The sequence below is a fragment of the Molossus molossus genome, unplaced genomic scaffold (genome assembly GCF_014108415.1).
Source record: "Molossus molossus isolate mMolMol1 unplaced genomic scaffold, mMolMol1.p scaffold_m16_p_2, whole genome shotgun sequence".
In the NCBI taxonomy this organism is placed as follows: Eukaryota; Metazoa; Chordata; class Mammalia; order Chiroptera; family Molossidae; genus Molossus; species Molossus molossus.
The window spans coordinates 34,737,331-34,749,969 of NW_023425355.1; the positions used below are offsets into that span (position 1 = coordinate 34,737,331).

The 12,639-nt window shown below is 43.9% G+C and overlaps 1 protein-coding gene across 1 annotated transcript in view; it reads left to right on the top strand.

The window, feature by feature from the left end:
- The window catches only part of FRMPD3 (FERM and PDZ domain containing 3), a 75,210-nt gene that overhangs the window by 13,657 nt on the left and 48,914 nt on the right, over positions 1 to 12,639 (top strand). The window contains exons 4-5 of the mRNA XM_036271610.1: positions 6,073 to 6,177; positions 10,356 to 10,463. Coding sequence (XP_036127503.1) covers positions 6,073 to 6,177; positions 10,356 to 10,463 — 213 coding nt within the window. The remainder of the gene's footprint in view (positions 1 to 6,072; positions 6,178 to 10,355; positions 10,464 to 12,639) is intronic.

The window sequence follows — 12,639 nt, forward strand, 5'->3', positions numbered from 1 at the left end:
TAGCTGAGCAAAAGGGACATTGGAGGCCATGAAAGGTGGTTAAGAAACAGTAGGAGGTACGCACAGAAGACCCAATATATCCAGGGAGCTGTGGGAAGAACTACCTGACTAGGCAATAGATGGGGAATGAGGGTCTTTTCTGGCTTGTGGAGGGCCTTGGAAGCTGGGGAGAGGACATATTCACCTCTAGGCTTTCCCAAATGAAGGAAGGCAGGCCACCTGGGTCCCTTATCAGTGGGCCCATGAAACCAGGATGGTTTTTTAGTGTCTCAGGCTCCCACAGTGCTTGCTATGGAAATTGCTTTTAAGAAGGCTCAGGTGTGAAAGACAGTGAGCCAGCAGAAAGGAGAATCAGGAGGCTGTCAAAGCTTCAGAAACCTGAGCTTCATTCATCCTTTTAAAATTTTTGCATAATTATCAAAGTGGCCTCTATCATGCACTAAAATGTTTGGCCATATACTTGACTTTGGCCAATATATGAATGAACACAACCCTAAAATGTGTACTAATAGAGCCACTAAATTTAAAAATGACCAAAGATTCACCAGCTGCTGAATTCAGTCCTGAGGGAGAGGCGAGCTTTCCTCTATTGCTCATTTCACCGAGTTGCTGGCTTCATATTTGCTTAAAAGTGTTTGCTGTCACCCTGGATGTACTTAGCAATTCTAATCCCACGTTTCAAGCCAAAATTCCTTTTAGTCAGAAAAGGTGCCTATTGCAAAATGATACTCCCAGCTGCTTGAAGGAAAAATGGGTCAGTTAAGAGCTTAGATGTCTCAGCTTTAAGGTACTCAATTAATCTATGCTTAATGGGTTAGGATATTTCAACAACATAAATTCCTGGGCTCCAACCCTCAGAGATTCAAACTTTTTTAAAAAAAATTGTTTTTATTGATTTTTTTAGAGAAAGAGGAAGGAAAAGAGAGATAGAAATATCGATGTGAGAGAAAAAATGATCGGTTGCCTCCTGCATGCCCCCTACTGGGGATGGAGCCTGAAACCCAGGCATATATCCTGACCAGAAATCAAACCAGGACCTCTCAGTCCATGGGACAACATACACTCTACTGAGCCACACCAGCTGGGCAAGATAGAACTTTTTAAGTACGGTGTAGGCTTAGGAATCTATTTTAACAAGCATTCCCCAATGATTCTTGTCATCATTAAGGTTTTAGAAACAATGGGTGATTGTATGCTAATGAGTTAGTAAAGGGATTGGCAAACATTTTGTATAAAGGACTATATTATTTTAAGCTTTGTAGGTCATGCATGATAGCACAAAATCAGCCATTGGCAATATATAAATAAAGAGCATGGGTGTGTTTTATTAAAGTTTTATTTATAAAAACAAGTGGCATGCAGCCCTGGCCAGTGTGGCTCAGTCAGTTGGAGCATCCTCAGGTTCAATTCCCAGTCAGGGCACATACCTAGGTTGTGGGTTTGATCCCTGGTCGGGGCACATGTGGGAGGCAACCAACTGATGTCTCCCTTTCTCTCTGAAACCAATAAACATATCCTCAGGTGAGGATTAAAAACAAACAGGTGATGTGCAGGATTTTTCCCATGCAGGCCTATAGTCTGCTGGCCCCTGAACTGTGTTCATGACTCCTCCCTCGTACTATATTTTCAGTTTGACCACGGCCTTCCTGATTCTCAATACTTTGATTCAAATGAATGACCCCAGTGTTAAGAACTTCAGCACCCATAGCTGTGCTTTGAATATGCTTTGAGACAGGGTAACCTTTGAGAACCCCTCATACCCACACTGCAAGGCAGGTGTCACTGTGTCAAAACATAAAGCTAGTTGTGACTCCATGACATATAGCAAAGAACAACTAGCAATGAGTGAGTGGCCATCAGTGATCCAGGCTGAAGACTGAGAATGGCGTCTTAGAGACCAACAGGGCAAGGGTCAATGAGTAATGGGATATAAACAAGCTGAAAATAGCTCTAAACGGACCAAAAATTATTATAATCCCTGAAAATATTGGCAATTCCACTTACTCCTTCATGATTTTGCTCCTATATATCTGAATGTTTTGTTTGTGGTGGTATTTCTAGAACAGGATCTAATCTTAGACTTTTTGTTGTTAATACTCACCCAAGGATATTTTTCTATTAATTCTTAGAGTGGAAGGGAGGGAGGGAAAGAGAGAGAGAGAAAAAAAACATTGACGTGAGAGAGACACATCGATTGGTTGCCTCCTGCATGACCCCGACCAGGGCTGAGATTGAACTGCAACCCAGGCACGTGCCCTTGACTGGAATTGAACCCATGACCCTTCCGTACTTGGGCCGACGCTCTAACTGCTGAACCAAACCAGCCAAGGCTAATCTTGGACTTTTTTTTTTTTTTTAATCCTCACCCGAGGATATTTTTCCATTTTTTGTACAGATAGAGTGGGAAGGAGAGAGAGAGAGAAACATCGACGTGAAGGGACACATCAAGTGGCTGCCACCCGCACGACCAACCAGGGCCGGGGACAAACTGCAACCGAGGTACGTGCCCTTAGCGGGAACCGAACCCGGGTCTCTCCGGACCGCAGGTCGACGCTCTAACCGCTGAGCCAAACCAGCCAGGGCTAATCTTGGACTTTTTATAGGGATAGCAAGAAGGCTGTCCCCTCCCTATAGGTGAATACATAAAAGGATACCAGTTGGGGTTCTTCATATGTTCGAATCTATTCATTAGGACCAAGGTAGAACTAGAACCAGTGGATGAAAGATCAGAAATGGACTTTCAGCTTGAGCCTGCTGTGAGGAAATCTGGGTTCTACTTTCAGTTCTACTACCAAATTATTTTAATAACTTTGAGTAAACCATACCCTCTTTCCGGGCTTCCATTTCATGTGTAAAAATGAAGGGGGGACAGCATGGCCCATTCAGATGCCTCGTTCCACACTATGCACAAGGGCATCACATGACAGATAATCACAGAAAGGAGAGAGTGTCTATCAGGTAGAATGATTTCACCTGCCTCACGTCTTGTCACTTCAAGTGGAAATTTGAACTAGTGATGGAGTCAAGCAGAGCTGCCCGAACATAGCTACCGATCTTTCTTACCCCTTCCTTGTGCTCCTGCTGCATCCTGCAGCTACCCACCCAGGATTTGAGCGCCAAGCTGTGCAACACACAAAGGCATTTCTTGATTCCCATAAAAAATCAATACCGTAATCACTCGGCAACGATCTCCAGCCCTGGATTTCATTGTGCTATATCGTCTGCAGCCAACACATTATCCCCTTGGCTCAGAATGAGATGTCCAAGGTTCCTTTAGCTCAGTGGTTTCCAACCATAGCTACATTTTGAAATCATCAGATGCTTTATTTATTTATTTATTTATTTATTTATTTATTTATTTATATCCTCACCTGAGGACATTTTTCCATTTTTTCCACAGATAGAGTAGGAGGGAGAGAGAGGAAGAGAGAGAGAGAGAGAGAAACATCGACGTGAAAGGGACACATCGAGTGGCTGCCACCTACACGACCAACCAGGGCCAGGGACAAACTGCAACCAAGGTATATGCCCTTAGCGGGAACAGAACCTGGGTCTCTCCGGACCGCAGGCCGATGCTCTAACCGCTGAGCCAAACCGGCCAGGGCGTGAAATCATCAGATGCTTTAAAAAAGAGAATACCTGGGCCCCATCCCCAGGGATTCAATGTAATTTGTTTGAGGTGGGGCTTGAATACTGAGTTTTAAAAGCTCCTCCGGTATTTCTGCCATGCAGCCTGAACTGCAACCCACTGAGATTCCTGCTGGACTCAAGTTGAATAGGTGACTTTCTGCAATCTGCCTTATGAGGGGAATGAGATTGCTGGTTGTGAAAGAGAGCACAGCTGGGACTAGGGCCCTAGACCTGAGGAGGACATTTGCTTCTGGTGTGTCTTTATCGTAGGGTCCTGCCCTCCTGTGGCTGATCTGGTAAATGAATCTCAACCATAGCATTAATGACAAAAAATAGCTTAATTTATGGCCTTCCTAGATGGCAGACCTTCAGGGCCTTCACATAAAGAAATTCTGTGGAGGGGGTGGAGGGTGGCTGAGTGGAAGTGTCAACAATAAAAATAAAGTTAAGAAAAAGAAATTCTGGATTGTAGAACTCAAAGGCTATATGGCAAGGCTGTTAGGGGAGGTGGTTTGAAGGAGCCCCAACCTAATTTCCCCCAGTCTCCCTCATCTCAAATTGTGACAACGCCATTCTTTCTGTTGACTCCTCTCTTTTTTTTACCTCCTTTATCCAATTTGTTAACATATTGTCTTGGTTCTATCTTCAGAATATATCCAGAATTCACTCACTTTTTATCATCTCCATTATTACCATCCTAGCCTAAGCTGCTAACATATTTTATATTTTAATTTATTATTGTACTAGACTCCTTATTGGTCTCCCTACTTTGGCATCACACTTCTACACTATTTTCCACACAGCAGCCAGAGGAATCCTTTTAAAATGCAAGTCAGACCCTGTCTGCTCAAAACCATCGAGTAGAGTAAAATCCAAAATTCTTGCCATTGCTTACAAGGCCCTACATAACCCAGCCCCCCACTGCCTCTGTAAGCACGACCCCTCTGATTCCCCCTCAATCATTCTGCTGTGGCTGCACTAGGCTCCCTTGCTGTTCGTCATGCACACCACTTCTACTCCCACCTCAGAGCCTTTATTGTTCTTTCTGCCTGAAAGGCTCTTTCTCCAGAGAGCTTAGTGGCTTCTCTCCCTCACATTCAGGTCTCCACTTCACTCTCACCTTGAAGAGGTCTTCCCTGATCATCCTGTCTAAATTAACATTCCCATTACTTCTATCCTCACTCATTCTCTTGTAGCATCCTTTTCCCTACTGTGTGTCCTTATAGCCCTTATTTGCTACCTAAAATATATTTGATTATTCTAAGTCTGTTCCTTCTACAATGGATGTTTCTTGAGAACAGGGAGTTTTGTCTATCTTGTTTACTGCTGAATCCCTCATCACCTAGAACAGTGCTTGGCACGTACAAGGCTCTCCCAAATTTGTCATAAGAATGAATAAATTCCTCCGAAGACATGACTCCTGCATTTCCTCCAATCCAAGGGGCACCCAGGAAAGATTTGGTTTCAGTGTTTGCTAATCATGTGTCCTGCTAAATTTTTGAGACAATTTTCAAGAGGTGGAGAGCCTCGCTGATTCTTTGAGCATTTCATATAGAATTGGATGAACAAAGTGATAGCACAGAACTAGAAAGCCAGGACACCTGGGTAAATCCTCAATGCCTCTGTTTCTGAATAGTATATAAATTGTGGATAAGTCATTTTGGAGTGCTAGGAATCCTTTCTCCCACATGTAAAATAATATTTTCTATGAGCTGCTTTCCTAGGAGCAGGGCATAGCTGTGAGATGAATAAGATTATTTCTGTAAATCCTTTCAAATGCTTGTATTAAAATGTAATAAAAACCACCATTTAGGTATATCTCCCATTAAGAAAACCAAATATATAAAAATTCACTGTATGTCATTAAAGATTTTTTCAAATTCTCTTAGCCAGTGGTTCTCAACCTTCCCAATGCCGTGACCCTTTAATACAGTTCCTCATGTTGTGGTGAGCCCCAACCTTAAAATTATTTTTGTTGCTGCTTCATAACTAATTTTGCCACTGTTATGTCTTAGGCGACCCCTGTGAAAGGGTCGTTCCGCCTCCAAAGGGGTCGCGACCCACAGGTTGAGAACCGCTGCTTTAGACCTATAGCATTAATTATGGGATTCAATTCATCCAAATTTGATCCATGCCCAGCTTTTTCATAACACAATAATCCCATGTTGGGGCAAAAATAGGTTTACAGTTGTTTGTATGAAAAACAATACAATAATTAATAATCTCACAATAATAAACTCTGTGTTTCACATACTTTTGCCCCACCCTGTATAAGGAAGCACTTAGCACATTGCCTTACACCTAATGGGGGATCAATATATAATTGACTCATTGATCAGTAAGGGAACATGTACCCATCCTGAGACATCTTACCTCTGGTATGGCAAAGGTCAGGTTTTTCCCAGCAATGGAGAATTCACCAGCCCTCTGTTCTTTTTCCAGTCCCCCAAATCTGCCTTCATCAGTGCTGCAAAGAAGGCCAAGCTGAAATCCAATCCTGCGAAGGTCCGATTTTCCGAGCAGGTGGCAGTTGGAGAAACAGATGCAGTAAGTGCAGCTTCCGCTCCCTCTCCTCGGCCCTTGGCCAGAATCGGCCTGACCATCCAGGTCTTGCTATGAGGCAGTTGCTCATCTGCTACTCCTCAGAGTGGACAGCATTATGAAGGGGTAGAAGAGGTGACCTTGGGCTCTGGATGGATAGTGAGCAAGGGGTATCCTTCGTCCAGAGAGGACCTGGGCATTGCGGGGAGAAATAATATGTTATCAATTCACTCAAGATCCTTATAGTACTTAGAGAAATTTCATCTCTAGCATGGCAGCTTACACTCAGAACAAGTGCTTCATAAACATATTTTGGCTACTTCATAGAAGCAGGAATGAAGTAGTGGTTTTCTGAAGATCCGATGAGACAGCGGCTGGTGAAATTGAGCTCTCTTCACATTTAAGTAGTCCTGCAACTCCACATCTTAACTGAAGAAGACTGTGCAATGAAGGGTGATACAGACTCTCATTAAGTCACAAAGCTTTTATTAGGTACCTGCTGTGTTCCCAGCACCACAAGGACGCGAAATAAATATTTGTTTCCTGACACTGGGTACATCTCAGTGATGCTGGGGGTTTAAACTGAGACAGTATAGAATAGCCCACTGAGTGGTATGATTTTGAGGAGCAGGTGATACTTGGAAGCTCATACCATGTACCAGCCAATTTTGGGGTCATGGCCCACCCTCAATCTTTCTCACTTCTTTGTGGAGTTTACCTGAGCTGAGCTGTCTGCCCCAGATAAGCAAATAACAAGAGGTGGTTGGAAAGAGAAAGACATGTGGTAAGCAGTCATGGATTATGACAAAAGTCCCCCAGAAATTTGAAGATGTTGGTGATATCTGGTGATGGTGGGGTGTGGAGTGGAGGTGGGATGGGAATTAGTGGGGGGGAAGGGTTAGCCAGAGCTACCAGCCACCTGTGTACTTTTATAGGCTGTTGTGGGCTGGGCTCTCTGGAGACCCATGACATTTATGTACTGAGGCACAGGTGCAGTTTAGAGAAGCTAGTAGGCCCAGACTGAGTGGGGAAATCAGTGGGATGCCAGGCACTTCTATAGTTTGACGCAGAGCCACTCAGAAGAAAGGATAAGGGACACAGGTGTCTTCCACCTCCATTTCCTTGACTCTCATTCCCAAACTCAGCCCAGTCTTTCCTTTATCCCTGTTGGAGGAATGCTGCAAAGCCCAAGGGATTAACTACAGGGCCCCACTGGTAAGCTCTCTGAATAATTAGTGGTTGGGTTTTACATCAGTCCTAGCAGAAGTTGAAGAGAAGCACGAGTTGGTGAGGAGAGAGTAAAGGGAGCAGTATGGGGCCCCTACAATCAGGGTGAAGCAGACCCTGAGGTCCAAGTCAATAAAAGGACATTTATGTCCTGAGCCCTTGAAAATCCAGAAGAAATATGGCTTGATTTTGAAAAGTACAGACAGAAACTACCTATCATATCTCAGCATTACATAGCAATAAACCAAGGCCAGGCCACTCAGTGAGGAACTCCCTCCTTTCCTCTTTCTTACCTTCTTGCCCTCCTTTTATCTCCCTTCTCTTCCTCTCCCTATCACTCTTTCTTCCCCATTCTCCCCTTCCTTCATGATGACTCACTTCTTCATATGTCTCAGCTGGCCACAGGCAGAATCAAGCCCCCACTCCAGACCTGTCTGAATGCAAATGCCCCAGAGTAGCTGGGACCCACCCAAGTTATTTCTATTGCTCCTGGACAAGCCACTAGGTGTGGAGGGATAGTGGGCTGTCCTATAATCTCTTTCCCTCCATGTTCCAGGGCTTTATTAAACAGCCAGAGCAAAAATTAATCCTGTGGGTGTTCCTTGCCAAATATATTTTTAAACAAAATTAATTAAGTAATTATCTGAGTCCAACCCAGTGTGCTAAATAAAACCTGCCATCATTGAGTGTCATCAGCCTGGGGATCTGGGGCCTCTGGGCTTGGCGGGAGCAAGGTATCTCAGGATCAGGGAGAGAACCAGGGAATCAGACTTCTCCTACTCTATAACCCTTCACTTCCCACCATGGCTTGACTCTTGGCTTCCCACCACTGCCAACTACACCTCAACCCAGATGGACTTACTTGTTCATCTTTTCATACTTTGCAACAGTCCCTAGATCTGGACTATTCTCTTATGGCCTCTCCAAATATTCCACACCCACCATCTCCTTCAAAATGAAAATCCAATTCACTTCATCTGGAAAAATTTAACACTTATTGGTTTGTTTTGGTTTTATAGTTGTTCTCTAATGGATTCATGCACACTACAAAAAGAGTATAAGACTATACCCAGGTCTTCTGTTTATGCCATAGCCTTCATGGGGCGTAGCACAGTGCAGGGCATATAGCACAGGCCCAGTGAATACCCACTGAATTAAGAAATCTGGCCATTTTAGGCACTTTTTCAGTTCCTAGAAAACTGATGATGTTGGCCCTGGAGAATGGTTGGATTCTCCTGAAGAATCATTAAAGTAAGCACATATCAAGCACCCACTGCTCATATATTCAGCAGCAATTTATTGAGCCCCAGTAGTGTGCCAGGGACTCTGCTCAGTGTTATGACTACAAAGATTGAATAGGACATGGTTATTGTGCTCTGAGCTCACTGTTTGATTGTGAAAGACAAACATTATTTAAAAATATGAAAAAAACCCTGGCAGGTTTGGTCAGTGGTTAGAGTGTCGGCCCAGGCACCAAAGGGGCATGGTTCAATTTCCCATCAAAGGCATGTACCTGGGTTGCAGGTTCGATCCCCTGCCCCGGACGAGGTCATGCGGAAGGCAACCAATCTGTGTGTCTCTCTCACATTGATGTCTCTCTCTCCCTCCCTCCCTCCCTCCCTTCCACTCTCTAAAAAAAAAAAAAAAAAAAAAAAAATCAATGGAAAAAAATCCTCAGGTGAGGATTTACAACAACAGCAACAAAAATATAAGAAGAGCACTGAGAGAGGTGTATATATATTGCTATTGGAACACATGGGAACACCAGGTCCAAGGACCTGACAATACTTGGCAAGGCTTTCCAGAATTAATCTTTAAACTTGATTTTAAAGAATAAGTAAAGCCCTTGTTGGTGTGGCTGAGATGGTTGACCATTGCACTGTGCACTGAAGGGTTCCTGGTTTGATTTGTGGTCAGGGCACATGACCAGGTTCTAGGGGTATGTACGGTAGGCAACTGATCAATGTTTATCTCTCACATCAATACTTTTTTCTCTCTAAAATCAATAAAAATATATTTAAAAATAAAAACAATTTTTTTAAAAAAAGGATGAGTAAGAGTTTGCCAAGGAAGGAAAGAGGAAGGTAGAGGGAACAGTCTTTATTTTACAAATACTTATTGAGAGTTTAACATGCAGCATTCTATAAATAAAGAAATGCTGGGGCCAGAAAAACTTTTGCTAAAGAATAATTAGGTGTTAAAAATGGTCTTTGTAAGTGGTTCTCAAGCAAGGTCACTAGTGGTCACTTTCAGAGAACTTTTGAAAGTGTCTGAGGGTTTTTTGGGTTATCCCCATGGTTTGGCATGCTATTGGCATTTAGTGTCTCAGGATCAGAGATGCTAAGTGTCCTATAGGGAGTGAGACAGTCCCTGGATGATGACTTGTCAGAGGTATGGAGGCATGAAAGAGCAGCATGGGTACCTGGATGGCAAGACATGATTCTGGGGAAGTAGATAGGTGACAGTTCAGGAAGTACCTAGGATGTCACGGGGGGGGGGGGGGGGGGGGGGGGGGAGGGGGAATAGTAGAGCAAAGGCATGGATGTGGAAGTAAACTCAATATTTGGAGTCTGGTGGAGAGGGAGGTGTCAGGAGATAGGAGCAGATGAGTGACATGATCTCTTAAAGAGGCCTCCTATCAGCCCTTCAATGTATGGTGGTCTCTGTGGGCCAAGCACCACAATACGCTGTGGAGCTTTGAGCCATAGTAGAATGCGGGTGTGCTGTGACATCAAATGGTGAACTTTTGATATGGCCCAATGTCTTAGAGAATTTGGTTGTGGTGTACATGTAACATTATTACTGATCCACTCTTTCCTCTGTCTCTTTGTACTTTCATACCTTGGCTCCTTGGCTCCTTCACTCACTCCTTTCTCTTCCTTTCTACACTCCCCCTCTGGCTTCTTTCCTCCTTCTAAATGAGACCCTCTCCTTGTCCTTTCCCTGTCTTTTCACAGAAAATGATGAAGAAAGAAGCTCTTCTCCTCATCCCCAATGTCTTGAAGGTCTTCTTAGAGAATGGGCAGATCAAGTCATTCACATTTGATGGCCGGACCACTGTTAAGGTACATACAGTGTATCCTCTCTTCGGTCAGCATTGCTCTCTCTGGAACACACACAGCTGCTGATCCCTGGGTTCCTCTGAGTCTCCACAAAGCTTCTCACTGCCAAAGCAAGGTGGCCTTTGAGCTCCTGCTGCTGTGAGCCCCAGGCTACAAAAACACATAGTCCTCAGATAAACATGGGGTAGGATTTGCATGCCCAATTCTATGCTAGTGATTGTAAATTTTGTGTATGCCACAGATGTGTATGTGCATGCACATATCCACACACATCTACGGGAGAACTGATCTCTGTTGGTGTTACATTGGATCTTTCAAGACTCTTAGCTAAGGAGTGTGAAGATCATTAAATAATTTATAAAGTGAAAGGTGATTTATACTGATATAATAACACCTGTGCAAGTTTACACACAGAAATCAACAAACACAATCTCTCGAGAGATTAGCTTAACCATGCCTTAGCTTTTTGAATAACAAGCAGATCTTAAGCACTGAACCAAGATTTGAAAAATACAGCAACAGTGCCCGTTGACTATTCTTTTCACAGGAAAAGCAATTACTGAGCTGTGGTTCTTAACATCTCAGCCAGGTGTCTAAAAGTTGTAGCAATCCCCTTAGTCCTGAAGAAGAGAGGTGATGATACAATTAACCCCAGATTCGACTGTATTCTGGGACAGAAATATCTCTTCCTGCTCCTTCTGGACTCTCTCCAGAAAGAGAATACCATTTCCAGAATAAATATTTCCATGTAACCAATGGTGCCCATAGTGACAGGCAGCTACAGTGCCTGCCCAGAAAACTCACCTTGACTCAAAGATGTTCGGTATCCATGCAGAGGCCAAGACAAACCTATAAATCAAGAAACCCCTGGGCCAGGAAACTCCCTAAAAGGAGTTATCAGGTGTTCACAATTGGCCTTGACAATGGTTTTCAGCCAGGGTTGGCACTGCCCTCTCCCAGACAGCTTTTGGGAATGTCTGAAACAATTGGCAGTCATCTCCATGAATACTACTGCATTTAGTCTCTCAGGATCAGAGATGATAAATGTCTTGTAGGTAGTGAGACAGTCCTTGAATAATGAAGAATTGTCCTGCCCAAAGTGCCAGTGGTACTTGAGTTACAAAACACTGAGCCTACCCAATGTTGATTGAACCAAGAATTTCTTTGGAAGGCTCAGGCCTGGGTGGATCTCCCATGTGACCCAGGACCAACGCATACTCCTTAGAGTGCCCTGAGATGGTCTTTTGGCAATTGAATGTCTCAGTCTATGGAACCTGTTCACTGAGAGTATCCAAATGCCCCTCCTCCAGATGTGGATATCTCTGTGTGTCAGATTCCTCCTTAGTATTGATTCATGGATTGGTATGTCCATTTTAGATCTGTCCCCACACTGGAGCCTTTACTCCTCTCTTTCCCTTTGGAGCTTTCTCCAAGTGTTCTCCCTCCTCACATCACCAGTATTGTGGCTTTCAGGTAGCCCAAGCCTTCTAGGACAACAGTGCCCCCTGGCTTGTGATCTCACCCTGACTTTAGGGAGGGTGCACTGGCAATTCATTGTAACTTGGACAGGCTGTCAAACCACTTGTTCAAAAGAGGTACCCGAGTGAATTGACGGCCTTGCATGGGGGCTGTTATACTTGTAACACCAGTTGGCAATCACTGGGGCTTTGCCATTCACAATCCCAATGCAGCTGAACTGCAAAGAAAACCCCATTTGTTCCTGCCAGAGCTTCAGAAACACTGGTGCGTCTGTGACTACTTGGATAATACAAAGAGATATCCTCAAGTGCACACCAATTTCCAGCTGAACATTTGAATAAATCAATGTATTTTTCATGTTCACTGAGGAGCTTTTTGGAAGCCCTGGCTGCAAGGGAGCTTCACATTCTCAAGCCTGCTTCTTCCCAGCCTCTGGGGGCTGAGTGATGCTGACTCCACGAACACACACACTGGAGCCCAGTGCAGACTGAAGTCAGAGCAAATAGATGGCAGAAGTCTCAAAATGACATTTCGCCAGCCCCCACAGATATATTTCCAGACATCCTAATATTAAAAGTAGGGCAGCAGAGCAGACAGAGCCCAGAAGTAGTTAGATTTATGACTGTACACAAGACACATGACATAGTTCCTCTGTGTGAACACATTTTTCAAGTTGCTGAATTGATCGTCTGTAAAAGTC